We start from the raw sequence: 24,113 nt of genomic DNA on the forward strand, positions 1-24,113 counted from the left end.
ACTTGTTATTGCTTCATATATTTTTTCAAGTTACAAGATACAACAAACATCCCAAGAAAGATGTTGGAAAAAGGCTAAACACATGACAGCAATATTAGCTATTGGAAAGGATAAGTGTTATTTGAGAAATTAGACCCTGAAAAAAATGTATATAGGGGCTTCAGGAGCTTCAAAACGGATCTGCCATGTACTTTTAAGAAAGGCTTCCCAAAACAAACATTAATCGGCAGATCAAAATTCCACAACATTTTATGGTATTGTATTTATAGATTTTTTTTGTAAAAGTTCCTCATTTATTGCTATTCAAATAGTCTGACCAGAATTCAGCCATTAAAACCATCGACAGTGCCTTCAGAAAGTATTCACACCCCTTGACTTTTTGCACATTTTTTTGTGTTACAGCCTGAATTTAAAAGTAATTAAATGAAAAAATGTCTCAATGGCCTACACACAAAACCCCATAATGTCAAAGTGAAATTAGTTTTGCCTCGCAAAAAATGTCACCTATTGGTAGATGGGTAACTCCGTTGCCGGAAAAGAAGGAAACTGCTCAGGGATTTCACCATGAGGCCAATGGTGATTTTAAAACAGTTACAGAGTTTAATGGCTGTGATAGGAGAAAACTGAGGATTGATCAGCAACATTGTAGTTACTCCACAATAGTAATGTCACAGGCGTCGATGAAAGGTGACCAAAACGCAGCGGGTATAGTGCTCATCTTCTTTTATTAATAATAAAGTGAACACTTAAACGAAAACAACAAACCGACAGTCAACAGTTCTGCAAGGTACACAGACTATACAGAAAGCAACCACCCACAAACCCAAAGGAAAAAACAGGCTGCCTAAGTATGGCTTCCAGTCAGAGACAACGAAAAACACCTGCCTCTGATTGGAAACCATACTCGGCCAAACATGGAAAAAGAAATAGAAAACTAGAACCAAAATCCCCTAGAACCAAAAAACCCCAAAACACACAAAACAAACAGCCCCTGCCATGCCCTGACCATACTACAATTACAAATGACCCCTTTACTGGTCAGGATGTGACAGTACACCCCCCCCCACCTCAAAACAACAAAAAAACACAAAACCAACCCCAAACCTAAAGGGAGGGAAGGGAGGGTGGCCACTGTCAACGACGGATCCTGTGCTACACCCCCCCTTCGCCAATCCTCCCACTACGGAGGTGGCTCTGGCTCTGGGCGTAGCTCCCGTTCTGAAGACTCTGGGCTGCAGACCACCGCTGAAGGCTCTTGGCTGCAGACCACCGCTGAAGGCTCTTGGCTGCAGACCGTAGCTGGAGGCCCCTGGCTGCAGACCGTAGCTGGAGGCCCCGGGCTGAGAGGCGTCGCTGGAGGCCCCGGCCTGAGAGGCGTCGCTGGAGGCCCTGGCCTGAGAGGCATCGCTGGAGGCCCCGGGCTGAGGGGCGTCGCTGGAGGCTCCGGGCTGAAGGGCGTCGCTGGAGGCTCCGGGCTGAGGAGCGACGCTGGACGCTCCAGGCTGAGGAGCGTCGCTGGAGGCCCCGGCCTGAGAGGCGTCGCTGGAGGCCCCGGGCTGAGGGGCGTCGCTGGAGGCTCCGGGCTGAAGGGCGTCGCTGGAGGCTCCGAGCTGAGGAGCGTCGCTGGACGCTCCGGGCTGAGGAGCGTCGCTGGAGGCTCCTGACTGGGGAGCGTTGCTGGAGGCTCCTGACTGGGGAGCGTCGCTGGAGGCTCCAGGCTGAGGAGCGTCGCTGCCCGACGGCTCCTGACTCCGCCGGGAGCGTCGCTGGAGGCCTCCTGTGTGGAGCTGGGACCGGTCTCCCCGGACTGGGGAGACTTACAGGAGACTGGGTGCGCAGAGCAGGCATGGGGCACACTGGGCTGTGGAGGCGCACCGGCGGTCTGGAGCTCAGGGCTGGCACACCCCGTCCTGGCTGAATGGTCAGTGTAGCCCGGCACGAGCGGAGTGCTGGCACAGGGCGAACTGGGCTATGCTGGAGAGTGAGGGCTGCCATGCGTAGAGCAGGCGCAGGGTAAGCTGGACCGAGGAGACGCACCGGCGGCCAGATGCGCTGCGCCAGTTCACTTCTCCCTGGCTGCCGGCCAACTCTCGCCCGGCAACGCTGCGGAGCCCGTACTGACCGTACCAGACTGTGCGTGCGTATGGGCGATACCGTGGGCATTTCCGCATAGCTCGGTGCTCTCCTCGTCACCCGCTCCCCACGGTAAGCACGGGGAGTTGGCTCAGGACTCCACCCTGACTCTGCCCAACTCTCCATGTGCCCCCCCCCCCAAAAAAAATGTGGAGGCTGCTTCTCGCACTTGCCTCTTGGCTTATACAGCGCCTCATAGTAGCGCCGCTCTGCCTTCGCTTCCTCCAGTTCCTCAAGCCTGCCTCCAGGGTCCCTTCCCATCTAAAATCTCCTCCCACGTCCACGACTCCAAATACTTCTCCTGCTCCTTACCCCGCTGCTTGGTCTTCTTTCGGTGGGTGGTTCTGTCACAGGCGTCGATGAAAGGTGACCAAAACGCAGCGGGTATAGTGCTCATCTTCTTTTATTAATAATAAAGTGAACACTTAAACGAAAACAACAAACCAACAATCAACAGTTCTGCAAGGTACACAGACTATACAGAAAGCAACCACCCACAAACCCAAAGGAAAAAACAGGCTGCCTAAATATGGCTTCCAATCAGAGACAACGAAAAACACTTGCCACTGATTGGAAACCATACTCGGCCAAACATGGAAAAAGAAACATAGAAATAGAAAACTAGAACCAAAATCCCCTAGAACCAGAAAAAAAAAAACACACGCCCTGACCATACTACAATTACAATGACCCCTTTACTGGCCAGGATGTGACAACTAAATTCACATTCAGCCTGTACTGAATACACATTTTCCAAAACATGTATCCTGTTAGCAACAAGGCACTCAAGTAATACTGCAAAAAATGTGGCAAAGTAATGAACTTGTTGTCATGAATACAAAGTGTTATGTTTGGGGCAAATCCAATGCAGCACATTACTGAGTACCACTCTCCATATTTTCAAACATAGCGGTGGTTGCATCATGTTATGGGTATGCTTGTAATCGTTAAGGACTGGGGAGTTTTTCAGGATAAAAAAGAAACGGAATGGAGCTAAGCACAGGCAAAATCCTAGAGGAAAATCTTGTTCAGTCTGCTTTCCACCAGACACTGGGAGAGGAATTCACCTTTCAGCAGGACAATAACCTAAAACACAAGGCCAAATCTACACTGTAAGAAGACAGGGCTTACTAAGAAGACGGGGAATGTTCCTGAGAGGCCAAATTACAGTTTTGACTTAAATCTACTTGAAAATCTATGGCAAGACCTGAAAATGGTTGTCTAGCAATAAACAACAACCAATTTGACAGAGCTCAAAGAATTTTGAAAATAATAATGGGCAAATGTTGCACAATCCAGGTGTGGAAAGCTCATAGAGACTTACCTAGAAAGACTCACAGCTGTAATCGACGACAAAGGGCTTCTACAAAGTATTGACTTTGACTCAGGGGTGTGAATACTTACGTAAATTATTCACTTTGCCATTATGGGGTATTGAGTGTAAATGGCTGAGAAAATCAATCCATTTAATCCATTTTGAATTCAGGCTGTAACACAACAAAATGTTGAATGAGTCAAGGAGTATGAATACTTTCTGAAGGCACTGTACTTCCCCTTAAAGCACATGAAAGTTCCCAAAGAAGTTTCACTGGGCATCATTGCTAGCAACGAATTCTTTCCAAACCCACAACCTTGTACTACTGTCTTTCACCACCCTCAAGTTGAATGATACAGTAAAACTCATGACGAAACACAATTGAAGGAAAGTAATAACAGTCAAAAATAAATGGGGCCTGGGGGGGTCCAATCTTCTCCCTCATTACATAGTAATGGCGGGGGAAGGGGGGGGGGGATGATTGAGATGCAGATAAATTGGATATTGGAGCTTGGAAAGCCTCTTCCTCTAATGCTTTTGGACACTAATCAGCGGAGGCCGCTGAGGCCGATAAACACATTTAGTGGCAACACTTGCGGTAGGAAACACATCACAATGCACCCTCCAAAATGTCTGCGCTGCCCTTGCTACAGATTAGAATGGAATGGGAGCATTTAGTTGGGAGCATTGCAGAAGCATTATGCACATTGAACACCCAGTCTACCTTAATGAGATGTTATATTACTGTATGACTTTGAGTGGAAAGGGGGGGGAAAAAATAGATTTGTTTAGAATTTCTATTAATCTAAAAAAAGTCTTATAATGGATGGACAATACAGATGAGATGAAATGTATCAATGAAAAGTTTAATGTATTCATTAAATGGAATTATGTATGCAATCTAACCACGAGGAATCAGTCTCTGCCTGGACATGCTCTGTCCGGATATTAGCATCGTCAATTACGCTGCAAAGTGCATTCAGAACTTCAGCCAGACTATTATCTTGGATATCTTTTAAGGAAAGCAAAACTATGAACTGCCTATTCTAAACTTAACTATGCAAATAACCTGATATGAAATTCCATCAGGGTTTATTGAAATACAGTATGTTGATTTACAGTATGTTGATATTCATGTGACTCATAACCCATATCAACATGCATATGCATCATCCTATGGGGACGGATGACCTCATTGAAACTGTATCACTTGATCCCAAGCTGTAGTGTTTTGAAAAGGCAAAGTCAGAATGGAATGTCATGTATGATACGGTAGATTCCATAGCAAAAAAATTAAACATACCTACACCATCTTCTGCAAAGACCATTTGAGAGAGGGGGGATGAGCTATATATTATATTAATTCCTTATGAAGACACTCATAGTCATACTTATACCCATACACACACTTATGGACGAGGACATGGCTTCAAATGTTACAATCATAGTTTTATTTTCTTCAGTGATATATTACTAATCCCAGGCCATATTGTGTTTGTAGAAGCCCAACTGGAATAAAATACAAATGGCAAACAATTCCCTTTATAGCCTTTGAATGCATTCATTTAAAATGTGATGTGAAAAAAAAAACATTTAGCATTATCTTGTTTTCTGAAACAATATTACAGTGGCATGAGTAGAACTTGTGCTAAAGCCGGTCCATAGACAAAAGAGGAAATCCCAGAACACTTCTGCAAAGTGTGGACGTCATCGTTGTCATCTGAAGCAGGTCCCAGATTTTCTTCTTGTCCCAGACAGTTTGTATTGTTGGGAGTATATAGATAGTGGGTGACAGACGTTATGTATGTTGAATATGGTTACAGTAAACACAGCAAATAAAGGAGAAGAGATGTGGGGAGAAGGTGCTACCATTACGTACGGTCGGTATCTGTCTGTGGATGGAGTAGAAACATCCCACCTATGACAATAACTCTGTATACAGACTTCATATTGTTAGTCATACATTTTCCATCAGCTCCTGTCTCTCTCTCCCTGTCATCACCAATCACACAGCATACATTCTTTAAGTCAGATTTAGCCCCGCGAGACAGGGAGAATTATAGTGTAGAAGGAAGAAACCTTTAGAGTTCCCACAACCAAAAAGCACTGGCTCTACAGGAATAAAGGTCACAAATTGGAAGAGAGCCTCGATCTGGCACGGTCTGTCTCAGGGAGGCTGGCTATAGAATCCCTCTTGGGTAATCCTGAGTCCAGCAGGGCTGGTGCCAAGCCTGCCCCTATGCCCACTCCCATGCCCACCCCCATGCCCATCCCCATCCCCATGCCCATCCCCAGCGATGTAACAGTCCCCGGGAGGGAGGCTAGAGGGAACGCCCCCGCAGACATCTGGTGGGGAAGCACCATCCTATGAGTCATAGCGCTCCTGACCCCTGCATGGCCCGAGGGGGTCTGAGAGGGCCCGATGGAGGTGGAGGAGACACGGGTGGACTGTGATGGACAGGGAGCCACGGGATGAGCCCCTCCCTGGGGCAGGGAGGGCTGAGAGGCGGACAGTGCCCTGGCATTCTGACCCAGACTGCCCATGTGCAGAGACCGGGTGCTGTTATGGGTGTTGGGCCTGTGTGTGGGGCTGGGCACAACTTGCTGGACCAGGGAGAGCTGGGAGCCAGAAGAGGGATGTCTGTACTGGAATGTCCGTCCCCCAGCCGGTAAGGGGCTCTGGATGGGGGGGCTGGAGAGGGCCGTGACGAATGCACCACTGGTGTGCAGCTGGGGATGCATGGTCTGCTGGGTCTGGGGGGGAGGGGAGGCGGGCACAGGGCTGGATACACTCTGCATCACCTTGAACCTCCGCACCATCCGGGGGGACTGCAGGCCCCCACCCCCTGCCAGAGGACCTACCATGGGGGGACAGAAGCTCATGGCCACAGCCTGCTGGAGAGTGGCGATGGCTGAGCTCTGGGGAGGGCCAGGGGGGGCGAAGATGCCGCCATGTGTGAGTGGGTTGGACATGGACATGGCATGGGGCTTATGCAGGTCCACCTGCTGCACCATCTCACGGTCATATTTCACAATCTCCTGGATCATCTCGTTCTCCCGGTTGTTGAAGACGCCCGAATTGAGGTCATGCTGAACCTTGTGCATTAGGATCGAGTTCTTCTTCCCTGATGAGGTGAGACAGAAGACGAGAGATGAGACTGAGCAGACACTGTTCCTCTGTAGAATCAGCATAATCAATACATTATACAAAGCAATAGCCAATGACTACTCCTGATAGTGTCCTACAATAATATAATTCTCCCCCCTAATTGGTTGGTATTATAGCAGTCACTGACATAGCAGAAAATAGTCTGGGGCAGCTGGAAGCAGGACAGACATGTATTTATACACTGTTTCAGCCTGCCTATCTGGAGGTTAGTCTTTAATTGAATTCACAGACGTTAATTTTGCACTGACAAGGGAAGAGACGCTCGAGCATCAGTATGTGTGTCAGTGAGTTCACTGTAGATGTTTTTACTCGTGTGTGTTTGTGTTGTGTGTATGTCCCCAAGCTGAATTGTAAACACAAATTATGTCTCACACACACACACAGATCTCTTGCGGTGAGGATGGGTGGCCAGTGTTTTTGCAGAGTCACCCAGAGAAGACGTGAGGAGGAGGAACACGTGCATATGGCATGAGTGTGTGTTTGTGTGTGTGTGTGTGTGCGTGCGTGCGTTTCTCTGTGTGTGTGTGTGTGTGTGTGTGTGTGTGTGTGTGTGTGTGTGTGTGTGTGTGTGTGTGTGTGTGTGTGTGTGTGTGTGTGTGTGTGTGTGTGTGTGTGTGTGTGTGTGTGTGTGTCTGTGTGTGTGTGTGTGGGGCTGGGTTGGTGGTGGTGTAGGGGGAGAAACCAATTTGCAGCTGAAATTGCTTCCTTCACGGAGCTTACACAGGCAGCCAGTGAGATCCCAGATCCATCTCTCTCATCTCCCCAGCTTTCAAAACATTTCTAATTGAACACACACATAAAAACTCCTCTGATTATTACTTCCGCTCCCCTCTCATGTTTCTGAGTTGCATCTGTACGCTTTGTTTTTTCCATCAGCAGGGGATTTTCAACTTGTCCGTCTCTATTGGGCTCTTAAAAACAAATAGTGCGACACCCACATAAAAACATAAAGTAGAATTGGGCTCCAACTGGTACATGAGATAGTCTGAGGGACTTGGAGGAGATGGGACACACAATGGAGTCTGACAGGCACATTAACTCTCTCTTATTCAAGCTGCATAACTAGCTAGTATGATACAACTTAGTCTAGTTCACAGCAGAGTGGGTGGCTGCTCTGTACAATAGCCTATGCGTCAAGTCAAAAAGGCTAATTGCATGATGAGTCTTTAGGGTCAGGATAGAGTTCAGTGAATCCAGTCTACTTCCAGTAAGCCAAAATTGGTTCAGTGAAATCTCCCAGAACGTTTGTTAGGTCTGGCAAATGTTCTCATAACACAAAAAGTGTCCAGTCGACCTGATGATTATAGAATATTTGAATAAATGTTACAAAAACTTTCCTAGAACCCATTTAATCTTTAAAGATTTTCCAGAATGTTTCATTTGATTGTGGGGACATCACAGACGATATACAGTACTGTGCAAAAGTTTTAGGCAGGTGTGAAAAAATGCTGTCAAGTAAGAATCCTTTCAAAAATAGACATGTTAATCGTTTATATTTATCAATTAACAAAATGCAAAGTGAGTGAAAAGAAGAAAAATGTACATCAAATCAATATTTGATGTGACCACCTGTCACACCCTGACCTTAGAGAACCGTGTTTTTTCTCTTTTGGTTAGGTCAGGGTGTGGGGTGGGCATTCTATGCATTCTATTTCTTTGTTTTGGCCGAGTATGGTTCCCAATCAGAGGCAGCTGTCTCTCGTTGTCTCTGATTGGGAATCATACTTAGGCAGCCTTTTTCCCACCTGTGTTTGTGGGTAGTTGTTTTGTATTCGTTACCTGACGGAACTGTTTGGCTTTTCGTTTTGTTCGTGTGTTTCATAGTTAAATAAATCATGAGCACTTACCACGCTGCGCTTTGGTCCCCTTCTTCCGACAAACGCCGTTACACCACCCTTTGCCTTCAAAACAGCATCAATTCTTCTAGGTACACTTGCACACAGTTTTTGAAGGAACTCGGCAGGTAGGTTAGCCCAAACGTCTTGGAGAACTAACCACAGTTCTTCTGTGGATTTAGGCAGCCTCAGATGCTTCTCTCTCTTCATGTAATCTCAGACAGACTCAATGATGTTGATCAGGGCTCTGTGGGGGCCATACCATCCCTTCCAGCACTCCTTGTTCTTCTTTACACGGAAGATAGTTCTTAATGACTTTCGCTGTATGTTTGGGGTCGATGTCATGCTGCAGAACAAATTTGGGGCCAATCAGATGCCTCCCTGATGGTATTGCATGATGGATAAGTATCTGCCTGTATTTCTCAGCATTGAGGAGACCATTAATTCTGACCAAATCCCCAACTCCATTTGCAGAAATGCAGCCCCAAACTTGCAAGGAACCTCCACCATGCTTCATTGTTGTCTGCAGACACTCATTCGTGTACCACTCTCCAGCCCATTTGGCAAACAAACTGCCTTCTGCTACAGCCAAATATTTCAGGTTTTGACTCATCAGTCCAGAGCACCTGCTGCCATTCTTCTCCACCCCAGTTCCTGGGTTTTCATGCACAGTTGAGTCCCTTGGCCTTGTTTCCACATCGGAGATATGAGTTTATTTTATTTTTACAGGGACAGTGCACATTAATCAACGTTTCAGTAAAAGTGCCGGTTTTAGCCAGCCGGCTAATTTTCAACCGCAGTCCCTGGGCAGGTTATTAAAAACAATTACAATATAGACAATCATTGAACAGTGAGCACACGCAGAGTAACATAGGACAAGCAAGACATAGCATACAGACAGAGCAACATAGGACAAGCAAGATGTAGCATACAGACAGAGCAACATAGAACAAAAAGCAACAAGACAAAATCCATAAAAACAACAAGTGTTTCCACACCTCACAAGCAACAGACAACAGACAACATGGAAAGCGGCAATACACAGCTAGGGATTATGTTCACAAGTCTGATTGACCTTTAGCCATGTCTTCATGCATTTTGTGAAAGTGTGATATGTGGTGCAGTTATGTGTGTCTGATGGCAGTGTATTCCAGACATGGGAAGCTCTCACAGAGAAAGCAGATTTACTAAAGGTGCTTTTCCTTAAGGGAACTATACAGTCACCTCTCATGGCAGACCTTGTGGATCTGCTGCCATATGTTTGGGTTTTCTGTTTTACAAAAATACTGAGTGGAGGGGGAGCTAGGCCATTTAGGATCTTGAATACAAGACATGCGTCGGTGTATTGCACAAGATTTTCCCAACTCAGGAGCTCATGCTTTCTGAGGATGTAACAGTGATGATGGCTATTGGGCTTTCTATCGAGCACTTTGAGAGCCTGTTTGTAGACAGACTGAATAGGTTTTAATGTTGTATAGCAAGCTTGGGTCCAACTAGTCAAGCAGTATGTTAAGTGGGGGAGTATCATCGATTTGAAATACAGTTTTGCTACCTCTGCGGTCAAACAATTTCGTATAAATCGGAAATTAGCTAGGTTGAATTTGGTTATTTGAATTACCTTTTTCACATGCTTTTTAAAAGAGAGGTTGGAATCAAGTATGATTCCAAGGTACTTAAAATCAGATACCACCTGGAGCTTCTCCCCTGACACATAGACATCTGGCTCAGTAGCATCTGTTGCCCTCTTTGTGAAGAACATGCAAACTGTTTTTTTCACATTGAGATGCAAACACGAGTCACTGAGCCACTTTGTAACCTGGACCATTACAGTAGTGAGTTCTTGTGCAGCTTGTTGTTTGCTCTTTGCATGCACATATATCACTGTATCATCTGCATACATTTGAACTTCAGACCCAGTGCAGACGGAAGGCAGATCATTAATGTACAGGCTGAACAGGAGGGGCCCCAGTATTGACCCTTGGGGCACGCCCGCATCATAGCTAAGAGTGGGCGACAGCTCATTGCTCACTCTGACACACTGAGTTCTGCCTTCAAGGTATGATTTCATCCATCTCAAGGCATCGGGGGAAAAGTTGAACTTGGACAATTTTGTGATGAGAATCTCATGGTTAACAGTATCGAAAGCCTTCCTTAGGTCCAGAAACACAGCCCCAAAAACGCCCCCTTTGTCCATCTTGGACTTCACATTTTCCAGAAGAAAGCAGTTGGCCGTTTCTGTGGAGTGTTTCGCTCTGAAGCCAAACTGCATGGAGTGTAATGTGAAGGGGCTGTTGTTGAGGTGGGAAATCAGTTGTTCTGCTACATACTTTTCAACAACCTTCGACACTACAGGTAGTATACTAATGGGCCTGTAGTTACTCACATCAGCAGGGTCGCCTGATTTAAAGATGGCCGTTATTATGGCTGACTTCCATATCCTTGGAAACACCCCCAGACCAATAGATGTGTTGGTGACCTTAGTAATGGGGCCAATGAGTGACTCTTTGTAGTTTTTAAGAAAGGTAGAGTCCAGCCCATATGACTTTTTGGCCGCAAGTCTTCCATAAAGGCCACTTCTGACAGACTTCTCCGGACAGTTGATGGGTGTACCAGTGTCCCACTGTTTTCTGCCAATTCTGAGCTGATGGCACTGCTGGACATCTTCCGATTGTGAAGGGAAGTAAGCAGGATGTGTCTTTCATCTGCTGCAGTAAGTTTCCTTGGCCGACCACTGCGTCTACGGTCCTCAACATTGCCCGTTTCTTTGTGCTTCTTCAAAAGAGCTTGGACAGCAAATATGGAAACCCCTGTCTGCCTTCAAATTTCTGTCTAGGAGAGACCTTGCTGATGCAGTATAACTACCTTGGGTCTTGTTGCTGTGCTCAGTCTTGCCATGGTGTATGACTTCTGACAGTAAACTGTCTTCAGCAACCTCACCTTGTTAGCTGAGTTTGGCTGTTCCTCGCCCAGTTTTATTCCTCATACACAGCTGTTTCTGTTTCAGTTAATGATTGTGTTTCAACCTACATATTGGATTGATGATTATTAGCACCTGTTTGGTATAATTGTTTAATCATACAGCTGACTATATGCCTACAAAATCCTTGACTTTGTGCAAGTGTAACTACCCTGGTCAACCTACCAAGGTAGTTACAAACAGCCCAGGAATTAAATCATCAACATGTATTGATCACATCTTTACTAATGCTGCAGATATTTGCTTTAAAGCAGTATCCAAATCCATAGGATGTAGTGATCACAATATAATAGCCATATCTAGGAAAACCAAAGTTCCAAAGGCTGGGCCTAAAATAGTGTACAAGAGGTCATACAATAATTTTTGTAATGATTCATATGTTGATGATGTAAAGAATATTTGCTGGTCTGTGCTGTGTGATGAGAAGCAACCAGACGCTGCACTTGACACATTTATGAAACTACTTATTCCAGTTACTAATAAGCATGCACCCATTAAGAAAATGACTGTAAAAACTGTTAAATCCCCTTGGCTTGATGAGGAATTGAACAATTGTATGGTTGAGAGGGCTGAGGCAAAAGGTATGGCAATTAAGTCTGGCAGCCCAACTGATTGGCAAACATACTGCAAATTAAGAAATCATGTGACTAAACTAAATAAAAATAAACTACACTATGAAACAAAGATAAGAATAATAGTAAAAAGCTTTGGGGCACCTTAAATAAAATGTTGGGGAAAAAAGCCAACTCGGCTCCTTCATTCATTGAACCAGATAGCTCATTCATCAAAAAGCCCACTGATTTTGCAAACTACTTTAAATACTTCTTCATTGGCAAGATAAGCAAACTTAGGGATGACATGCCAGCAACAAATGATGACACTACACATCCAAGTATATCAGACCAAATTATGAAAGACAAGAATTGTACTTTTGAATTCCGTGAAGTCAGTGTGGAAGAGGTGAACAAAATATTGTCTATCAACAATGACAAGCCACCAAGGTCTGACAATCAGGATGGAAAATTACTGAGGATAATAGCAGACGACATTGCCACTCCTATTTGCCACATCTTCAATTTAAGCCTATAAGAGAGTTTGTGCCCTCAGGCCTGGAGGGAAGCTAAAGTCATTCCGCTAGCCAAGAATAGTAAAGCCCCCTTTACTGGCGCAAATAGCCAACCAATCAGCCTGTTATCAAATTGTGCTTGACCAGATACAATGCTATTCCACAATAAACAAATTTACAACAGAATTTCTGCATGCTTATAGGGAAGGACAAGCACAGCACTTACACAAATGACTGATGATTGGCTGAGAGAAAGTGATGATAAAATGATTGTGGGGGCTGTCTTGTTAGACTTCAGTGCAGCTTTTGACATTATCGATCATAGTCTGCTGCTGGAAAAATGTATATTTTATGGCTTTACACCCCCTGCTATAATGTGGATAAAGAGTTACTTGTCTAACAGAGCACAGGCGATGTTCTTTAATGGAAGCCTCTCAAATATAATCCAGATAGAATCTGGAATTCCCCAGGGTAGCTGTTTAGGCCCCTTGATTTTTTCAGTTTTCACTAACAACATGCCACTGACTTTGAGTAAAGCCATAGTGTCTATGTATGGGGATGACTCAACACTATACACGTCAGCTACTACAGCGACTGAAATGACTGCAACACTCAACAAAGAGCTGCAGTTAGTTTCAGGCTGGGTGGCAAGGAATAAGTTAGCCCTAAATATTTCTACAACTAAAAGCATTGTATTTGGAACAAAACACTCACTAAACCCTAAACCTCAACTAAAGCTTATAATAAATAATGTGGAAATTGAGCAAGTTGAAATGACTAAACTGCTTGAAGTAACCCTAGATTGTAAACTGTCATGGTCAAAACATATTGACGCAGTAGTAACTTAGATGGGGAGAAGTCAGTACAAAAAAAAATTGCAAGAAATGAAATGTATGTATTCACTACTGTAAGTCGCTCTGGATAAGAGCATCTGCTAAATGACTAAAATGTCTAAAAGGTAAGTCTATTTATAATAAAGTGATGCTCTGCCTTCTTAACAACACTATCAACAAGGCAGGTCCTACAGGCCCTAGTTTTGTCGCACCTTGACTACTGTTCAGTCATGTGGTCAGGTGCCACAAAAAAGGACTTAGGAAAATTGCAATTGGCTCAGAACAATTGGCTCGTTTTGCCTGTCAATTCATAAACCATGTGCCATGGAATGGGTACATCAAAAATCTCTTCCCAACTATTTGGCAATTTATATGGCACAGCTGTAAATGTTTTGGTCCTTAAATGAAACTGGTATATATTTTTATTTATCACCATTTCTTTGACCATTTTTGGTCTTTAATGCAGGGCTGACAGACAAGTTAATTACTTTTTCCCCCTTTCACTTGTCTCTTCCATTTTTGTGGTAATGCTGCAATTAGTTGGTTGTAATTTTGGGTAGAGCAGACATTTTCATATGTCTGTGTTAGCTGCATGTGTGACATAACTCCACCAGTCCTATTTATGATACCATTTACAAAGATTATACCTTTTTAAACATGTTATCGAAAAATACGTTTTTTTTATCAATTAGTATATTTGAGTTTAACCACAATATTTGTTGCATTATTTGTGCTGTCTTCTTCAAGTGGATTAAACTGGAATTGCAACCAACTTTGTTTAAAAAATAACAATATTTTGGAGATGATTTTGTTTTCAAATAACCGAAAGTGAGCAGTTGTAATCTGAATAAATGGAAAAATGGCATTCTTGAACAGGGGGTGAGACATTCTTACTAATTTACTAGAGAACCATTTCGCATTTAAGTATAACTTTTGTATGACTGATGCCTTTAGTGTGAGGTCTAATGCTTTAATATTTAATCATTTCTGCCCTCCAAATTCACATTTGTTATATAAATATGTCCTTTTAATTTTGTCTGGCTTGCTATTCCAAATAAAATTGATTCTTTTTTGTTCATATAATTTAAAAAGCAGGCCACGAGGGGTAGGCAAAACCATAACCAATTAGGTGAACTGTGATATGTTTAAAGAGTTAATCTGGGTGATTTTTCCACAAATAGACAGGTATTTTCCTTTCCATGGTAGCAAGATCTTATCTATTTTTGCTAACTTTCTATTAAAATGTATTGGAGTGAGATCATTTATTTCTTTGTGGATCTCTATACCCGAGTATGTCCACATCCCCATCAGACCATTTTATTGATAAACTACACAGTAATGTAAAAGTTAGATTTTTTTGTGATTCAATATGTAATATAGAACACTCATTTGGTTTTAATCCAGAGAGGTTAGAACAAGTATCTATTTCTTCTATGAGGCTGTGGAGGGATTCTAATTGTGGTTTTAAAAGAAAACATTAATCATCAGCTTATAATGACACCTTTGTTTTTAAGCCATGGTTTTCTAATCCCTTAATATGATTGTTGAATCTAATTTTAACAGCTAACATTTTGATGGCAATAATAAATAGCTATGCCGATAGTGGACAACCTTGTTTTACTCCTCTTGACAGTTTAAAACTTTCTGAGATGTAGCTATAATTTACTATTTTACACATAGGGTTACTATACATAACTTTAACCCATTTTATAAGAAATTCTCCAAAATTGAATTATTCCAGGCATTTATATATAAACTCAAGTCGTACATTATCAAAAGCCTTTTCAAAAGCAGCTATGAAAACCAGGTCTGGTTTCCCTGATATTTCATAGTATTCTATTGTTTCCAGTACTTGTCTTATTTTATCTCCAATGTATCGTCCGTGTAAAAAACCTGTCTGATTAGGATGAATAATATCTGACAAAACCTTTTTAATTCTATGTGCCAAGCATTTAGCTAGAATTTTTGCATCACAACACTGAAGTCTAAGAGGCCTCCATTTTTTAAATGTACTGGATCTTTATATATAGCACTTGGATCCTCTTTCAGTAATAATAAAATCAGACCTTCTTGTTGCGTGTCCAAAAATCTACCGTTCATATAGGAGTGGTTAAAACATGCTAATAATGGTCCTCTGAGTATATCAAAAAAAAGTTTGGTATACTTCCACTGGTATGCCATCCAGCCCGAGTTTTCCCGGACTTAAAGGCTTTAATTGCATCAAGAAGTTCCTCCTCTGTAATTCGGCCTTCACATGAAATTTCATATTGCTAAAGTTTGCTGTCAGTTCCACTTTAAAGGTCCTCAGAATGTTTCTTTAAGTTGTGGGAACATTGTAGGGATATGACAAGAGATAGGTTCCCAAAACACAAATACTGTCCAGTTGTGCTGACATTCAGATAGTGTTTGTATCAGGGTGCACAAAACCTTCCTTTGATTTTACAAGAATGTTGACAGAACAGACTTTCTGAGTTCTTTAAAGGTTTCCAGAACATTTAATTAAGTTATGGGAGTTTGGGATGTTGCATACAGTACCAGTCAAAAGTTTGGACAAACCTACTCATTCAAGGGTTTTTCTTTATTTAACTTTTTTCTACATTGTAGAATAATAGTGAAGACATCAAAACTATGAAATAAAACACATGGAATAATGTAGTAATCAAAAAGTGTTAAACAAATCTAAATATATTTTAGATTTTAGATTCTTCAAAGTAGCCACCCTTTGCCTTGATGTCAGCTTTGCACACTCTTGACATTTTCTCAACCAGCTTCATGAGCAATGCTTTTCCAACAGTCTTGAAGGAGTTCCCACATATGCTGAGAATTTGTTGGCTTCTTTTCCTTCACCCTGCGGCTCAACTCATTCCAAACCATCTCAATTGGGTTGAAGTTGGGTGATTGTGGAGGCCAGGTCATCTGATGCAGCACTCCATCACTCTCCTTGGTCTAATAGCCCTTACACAGCCTGGAGGTGTGTTTTGGGTCATTGTCCTGTTGAAAAACAAATGATAGTCCCACTAAGTGCAAACCAGATGGGATAGTGTATCGCTGCAGAATGCTGTGGTAGCCATGCTGGTTAAGTGTACCTTGAATTATAAATAAATCACTGACAGTGTCACCAGCAAAGCACCCCTACACCATCACACCTCCTCCTCCATGCTTCACGGTGGGAACCATACATGCAGAGATCATCCTTTCACCTACTCTGCGTCTCACAAAGACACAGCCGGTTGGAACCAAAAATCTCAAATTTGGACTCATCAGACCAAAGGACAGATTTCCACCGGTCCAATGTCCATTGCTTGTGTTTCTTGGCCCAAGCAAATCTCTTCTTATTATTGGTGTCCTTTAATAGTGGTTTCTTTGCAGCAATTCAATCATGAAGGCCTGATTCACAAAGTCTCGTCTGAACAGTTGATGTTGAGATGTGTCTATTACTTGATCTGAAGCATTTATTTGGGCTGCAATCTGAGGAGCAGTTAACTCTAATGAACTTATCCTCTGCAACAGAGGTAACTCTGGGTCTTCCCTTCAAGTGCAACTGCACTTGAAATTTTCCACATTGACTGTCATTTCTCTTTGCTTATTTGAGCTGTTCCTGCCATAATATGGACTTGGTCTTTTACCAAATAGGGCTATCTTCTGTATACCGCCCCTACCATGTCACAACCCAACTGATTGGCTCAAACGCATTAATTAAGAAGGAAAGAAATTCCACAAATTAATTTTCAACTAGGCACACCTGTTAATTGAAATGCATTCCAGGTGACTACCTCATGAAGCTGGTTGAGAGAATGCCAAGAGTATGCAAAGCTGTCATCAAGGCAAAGGGTTGCTACTTTGAAGAATTTCAAATATAAAATAAATTGTGATTTGTTTAACAGTTTTTTTGGTTACTACATGATTCCATATGTGTTATTTCATAGTTGTGATGTCTTCAATATATTCTACAATGTAGAAAATAGTCAAAATAAAGAAAAACTCTGGAATGACTGGTACTGTAGGTTGCACAGAACATTCAAATTGGCTAATTCATCTCCCCTCCTCTCCCCTGTAACTATTCCCCAGGTCGTTGCTGTAAATATGCCTCAACCTACCATTTAGTTCCACCTCCCACATATAAGGTGACATCACCTGGTTTAAACATCTCTAGAGACAAAACCTCTCTCATCTTTACTCAATGCCTAGGTTTACCTCCAATGTACTCACATCCTACCATACCCTCTGTCTGTACATTATGCCTTGAATCTATTCTCTCACGCCCAGAAACCTGCTCCTTTTACTCTCCGCTCTGAACGCACTAGACGACCAGTCCTGATAGCCTTTAGCCGTACCCTCATCCTACTCCTCCTCTGTTCCTCTGATGATGTAGAGGTTAATCCAGGCCCTGCAGTGCCTAGCTCCACTCCTACTCCCCAGGTGCTCTCATTTGTTGACTTCTGTAACCGTAAAAGCCTTGGTTTCATGCATGTTAACATTAGAAGCCTCCTCCCTAAGTTTGTTTTATTCACTGATTTAGCACACTCTGCCAACCCGGATGTTCTGGCCGTGTCAGAATCCTGGCTTAGGAAGTCCACCAAAAACCCTGAAATTTCCATCCCTAACTATAACATTTTCCGACAAGATAGAACTGCCAAAGGGGGCGGTGTGGCAATCTACTGCAGAGAGAGCCTGCAGAGTTCTGTCTTACTATCCAGGTCTGTACCCAAACAATTCTAACTTCTACTTTTAACCTGTTGGGGGTAGGGGGCAGTATTGACACGGCCGGATAAAAAACGTACCCGATTTAATCTGGTTACTACTCCTGCCTAGTAACTAGAATATGCATATAATTATTGGCTTTGGATAGAAAACACCCTAAAGTTTCTAAAACTGTTTGAATGGTGTCTGTGAGTATAACAGAACTCATATGGCAGGCAAAAACCTGAGAGGATTCTATATGGGAAGTGGCCTGTCTGACAAGTTGTTGTTCATCTTGGCTCTTTTTATTGAAGACTGAGGATCTTTGCTGTAACGTGACACTTCCTACGGCTCCCATAGGCTCTCAGAGCCAGGGAAAAAGCTGAATGATATCGAGGCAGCCTCTGGCTGAAACACATTATCGCTTTTGGCAAGTGGCCGATCAGAGTACTATGGGCTTAGGCGCGTGCCCGAGTCGACCCCATGCTTTATTTTCTTTCGTCTGTTTACATAGATGCAGATTCCCGGTCGGAATATTATCGCTTTTTTACAAGAAAAATGGCATAAAAATGGATTTTAAACAGCGGTTGACATGCTTCGAAGTACGGTAATGGAATATTTAGACATTTTTTGTCACGAAATGCGCCATGCTCGTCACCCTTCTTTATCCTTTCGGATAGTGTCTTGAACGCACGAACAAAATGCCGCTATTTGGATATAACAATGGATTATTTGGGACCAAACCAACATTTGTTATTGAAGTAGAAGTCCTGGGAGTGCATTCTGACGAAGAACACCAAAGGTAATAACATTTTTCTTATAGTAAATCTGACTTTGGTGAGTGCTAAACTTGCTGGGTGTCTAAATAGCTAGCCCTGTGATGCCGGGCTATCTACTTAGAATATTGCAAAATGTGCTTTCACCGAAAAGCTATTTTAAAATCGGACATATCGAGTGCATAGAGGAGTTCTGTATCTATAATTCTTAAAATAATTGTTATGCTTTTTGTGAACGTTTATCGTGAGTAATTTTGTAAATTCCCCGGAAGTTTGCGGGGTGTATGCTAGTTCTGAATGCCACATGCTAATGTAAAAAGCTGGTTTTGATATAAATATGAACTTCATTGAACAAAACATGCATGTATTGTATAACATAATGTCCTAGGTGTGTCATCTGATGAAGATCATCAAAGGTTAGTGCTGCATTTAGCTGTCTTCTGGGTTTTTGTGACATTATATGCTAGCTTGAAAAATGGGTGTCTGATTATTTCTGGCTGGGTACTCTGCTGACATAATCTAATGTTTTGCTTTCGTTGTAAAGCCTTTTTGAAATCGGACAGTGTGGTTAGATTAACAAGAGTCTTGTCTTTAAGTGGTGTAAAATAGTCATATGTTTGAGAAATTGAAGTAATAGCATTTCTAAGGTATTTGAATAACGCGCCACAGGATTCCACTGGCTGTTACGTAGGTGGGACGATTTCGTCCCGCCGGCCCTAGAGAAGTTAAAAATCCATCTTTCCAGAAACAAGTCTCTCACCTTTGCCGCTTGCTATAGACCCCCCTTCTGCCCCCAGCTGTGCCCTCGACACCATATTTGAATTGATTGCCCCCCATCTATCTTCAGAGCTCGTGCTGCTAGGTGACCTAAACTGTGACATGCTTAACACCCTGGCCATCCTACAATCTAAGCTTGATGCCCTCAATCTCACACAAATCATCAATGAACCCACCAGGTACAACCCAAATCCGTAAACACGGGCACCCTCATAGATATCATCCTAACCAACTTGCCCTTCAAATACACCTCTGCTGTTTTCAACCAAGATCTCAGCGATCACTGCCTCATTGCCTGCATCCGTAATTGGTCTGCGGTCAAACGACCACCCCTCATCACTGTCAAACGCTCCCTAAAACACTTCAGCAAGCAGGCCTTTCTAATCGACCTTGCCGGGGTATCCTGGAAGGATACTGACCTCATCCCTTCAGTAGAGGATGCCTGGTTATTCTTTAAAAGTGCCTTCCTCACAATCTTAAATAAGCATGCCCCATTCAAAACATTTAGAACCAGGAACAGATATAGCCCTTGGTTTTCTCCAGACCTGACTGCCCTTGCCCAGCACAAAAACATCCTGTGGCGTTCTGCATTAGCATCGAACAGACCCCGTGATATACAACTTTTTAGGGAAGTTAGGAACAAATTTACACAGGCAGTTAGGAAAGCTAAGGCTAGCTTTTTCAAGCAGAAATTTGCATCCTGTAGCACAAACTCAAAAAAAGTTCTGGGACACTGTAAAGTCCATGGAGAATAAGAGCACCTCCTCCCAGCTGCCCACTGCACTTAGGCTAGGAAACACTGTCACCACCGATAAATCCACTATAATTGAGTATTTCAATAAGCATTTTTCTACGGGCTGGCCATGCTTTCCACCTCGCTAACCCTACCCCGATCAACAGCCCTCCACCCCTCACAGCAACTCGCCCAAACCTCCCCCACTTCTCCTACACCCAAATCCAAACCCACTGGCACCAGGTCATCTACAAGTCTCTGCTAGGTAAAGCCCCGCCTTATCTCAGCTCACTGGTCACCATAGCAGCACCCACCCGTAACACGAGCTCCAGCAGGTATATTTCACTTCTTCCTTTGGCCGCCAATTCTTCCTTTGGCCGCCTCTCCTTCCAGTTCTCTGCTGCCAATGACTGGAACAAACTGCAAAAATCACTAAAGCTGGAGACTCTTACCTCCCTCACTAGCTTTAAGCACCAGCTGTCAGAGCAGCTCACAGATCACTGCACCTGTACATAGCTCATCTGTAAATAGCCCATCCAATCTACCTCATCCCCATACTGTATTTATTTATTTATCTTGCTCCTTTGCACCCCAGTATCTCTACTTGCGCATTCATCTTCTGCATATTCTACCATTCCAGTGTTTAATTGCTATATTGTAATTACTTCGCCACCATGGCCTATTTATTGCCTTACCTCTCTTATTCTACCTCATTTGCACATGCTGTATATAGATTTTTCGACTGTATTATTGATTATATGTTTGTTTATTCCATGTGTAACTCTGTATTGTTGTATGTGTCGAACTGCTTTGCTTTATCTTGGCCAGGTCGCAGTTGCAAACTAGTTGCAACATACCTGGTTAAATAAAGGTGAAATAAAAATAAATACAAAAAATTACAAATAAAATAAAAATGAGAATATGTTCTCAGTCAACTTACCTGGTAAAATAAGGATAAAATAAAAATCTAACAATTCTCACAATGTTCCACAATTTCCAAAATAGTCCATTTGATGAGGTTAAAATAGCATATTTGTTTCAGGTTTAACCTCTTATGGCTAGGGGGCAGTATTGACACGGCTGGATAAAAAACATACCCGATTTAATCTGGTTACCACTCCTACCCAGTAACTAGAATATGCATATACTTATTACATATGGATAGAAAACACCCTAAATTTTCTAAAACTGTTTGAATGGTGTCTGTGAGTATAACAGAACTCAAATGGCAGGTCAAAACCTGAGAGATTCCTTTACAGGAAGTGGCCTGTCTGACCATTTCTTGAACTTCTTTTCCATCTCTATCATTTACTAAGGATCTCTGCTCTAACGTGACACTTCCCACGTCGTCCATAGGCGCTCAGAGCCCGGGAAAAAACAGAATGTCGTCATTCCAGCCCCAGGCTGAAACACATTATCGCCTTTCTCAAGTGGCCGATCAAGGGACACTGGGCTTAGGCGCGTGACCCGACCGCCCCCGCCTTTGGGATTTTTTCCTCTGTTTGCCGAAAAGGAGATTCCCTGTCGGAATATTATCGCTTTTCTACGAGAAAAATGGCGTAAAAATTGATTTTAAACAGCGGTTGACATGCTTCGAAGTACGGTAATGGAATATTTACAATTTTATTGTCACGAATTGCGCCATGCGCGCGACACTTCTTTACTATTTCGGATAGTGTCTGGAACGCACGAACAAAACGCCGCTATTCGGATATAACGATGGATTATTTTGGACCAAACCAACATTTGTTATTGAAGTAGCAGTCCTGGGTGTGCATTCTGACGAAGACAACAAAAGGTAATCAAACTTTTATAATAGTAAATATGATTATGGTGAGTGCTAAACTTGCCGGGTGTCTAAATAGCGAGCCCGTGATGCCTGGGCTATGTACTTAGAATATTGCAAAATGTGCTTTCACCAAAAAGCTATTTTAAAATCGGACATATCGAGTGCATAGAGGAGGTCTGTATCTATAATTCTTTAAATAATTGTTATGCTTTTTGTGAACGTTTATCGTGAGTAATTTAGTAAAATGTTAGCGAATTCCCCGGAAGTTTGCGGGGGGTATGCTAGTTCTGAACGTCACATGCTAATGTAAAAAGCTGGTTTTTGATATAAATATGAACTTGATTGAACAAAACATGCATGTATTGTATAACATAATGTCCTAGGGTTGTCATCTGATGAAGATCATCAAAGGTGAGTGCTGCATTTAGCTGTCTTCTGGGTTTTGGTGACATTATATGCTGGCTTGAAAAATGGGTGTCTGATTATTTCTGGCTTGGTACTCTGCTGACATAATCTAATGTTTTGCTTTCGTTGTAAAGCCTTTTTGAAATCGGACAGTGTGGTTAGATTAACGAGAGTCTTGTCTTTAAATAGCTGTAAAATAGTCATATGTTTGAGAAATTGAAGTAATAGGATTTTTACGGTTTTGAAAATCGCGCCACAGGCTGCCAGTGGCTGTTACGTAGGTGGGACGCAAGCGTCCCACCTAGCCCATAGAGGTTAAAATCAATTTTTATGCAATTTATCTCGTAAAAAAGTGATAATATTCCGACCGGGAATCTGCGTTTCGGTAAACAGAGGGAAAAAAAGAAAGACGGGGGCGACCAGTGCACGCGCCTAAGCCCACTGTCCCTTGATCGGCCACTTGACAAAAGCGATAATGTGTTTCAGCCTGGGGCTGGAATGACGACATTCAGCTTTTTCCCGGGCTCTGAGAGCCTATGGGAGCCGTGGGAAGTGTCATGTTACCGCAGAGATCCTTTGTTTTGGAAAGAGATGTCAAAGAAAGCCAATAAATGGTCAGACAGGCCATTTCCTGTAAAGGAATCTCTCAGGTTTTTGATTCCTGTAAAGGAATCTCTCAGGTTTTTGCCTGCCATATGAGTTCTGTTATACTCACAGACACCATTCAAACAGTTTTAGAAACTTTAGGGTGTTTTCTATCCATATCTAATAAGTATATGCATATTCTAGTTACTGGGTAGGAGTAGTAACCAGATTAAATCGGGTACGTTTTTTATCCGGCGGTGTAAATACTGCCCCCTAGCCCTAAGAGGTTAACCATGCTAACATTTGCCGCAACCTAACGAATGTTCTGGGAACTTTCACAGAACCATTTTTTCTGGTAAATTGGGTTATTACATTACATGGAAACCTAATGAGAACTTTTGGGGAATGTTCTGTTGTGGTTGTTAAAGATGTTGTGCACAACATGTTTGTGAATGTTATGTGAACATTCAAAGGAAAAAAAAGTATGTTATCATTTGAATGGTTTTGGGATGTTATCATACTAATGTTAGATAAAACCCTAACTAGAAAGTAATGGGTATCTTAGCTAATGTTCTGGAATGTTCCCAGTTTGCAGGGCTGTCTCTTCCATAGACATCTAAAGGAGCCAGAGCATTGTAGTACACATTACTGTATACTTGTTAGTCAGGCCACATGAAATACTGAGCCTTTGATGCAAGAGACTTCTGCTGTCAGGTAACAGCAGGCAAATTAAACAGAATATTCCTCGTCCTATGTTCCCCTATGCTCTGTTCAGGTTAGCTGTTAGCCTGTTGTCAACGACCAAAGACACCTTAATCTCCTCCAAATGAGTGAAACGAACAGCTCGTACGTGATGTGGAATCCAGCTGCCATGGCAACCGCTGGCAGGTGGGAGATGCAGGGCCCCTTTTGTAAACATATGAAGTGAAGTCACGTGAACGAGGGATAACGTCATCATCACATTGACCTGGGTGAGACAGGGGTCTTGCCTGCTCCGTTTAGCAAAAATATATGATATGTTTACACTCAGGGCATGGAAT

The 24,113-nt window shown here is 42.8% G+C and overlaps 1 protein-coding gene across 1 annotated transcript in view; it reads right to left on the minus strand.

Moving 5' to 3' along the window:
- Nucleotides 1–1,782: 1,782 nt before the first annotated feature.
- Nucleotides 1,783–24,113, minus strand: part of LOC106573610 (potassium/sodium hyperpolarization-activated cyclic nucleotide-gated channel 2) — a 139,517-nt gene continuing 117,186 nt past the window's right edge. Inside the window, exon 8 of the mRNA XM_014148809.3 lies at nucleotides 1,783–6,573. Coding sequence (XP_014004284.1) covers nucleotides 5,576–6,573 — 998 coding nt within the window. The 3' untranslated portion in view covers nucleotides 1,783–5,575. The remainder of the gene's footprint in view (nucleotides 6,574–24,113) is intronic.

This window comes from Salmo salar, chromosome 16 (genome assembly GCF_965601325.2).
Source record: "Salmo salar chromosome 16, fSalSal1, whole genome shotgun sequence".
In the NCBI taxonomy this organism is placed as follows: Eukaryota; Metazoa; Chordata; class Actinopteri; order Salmoniformes; family Salmonidae; genus Salmo; species Salmo salar.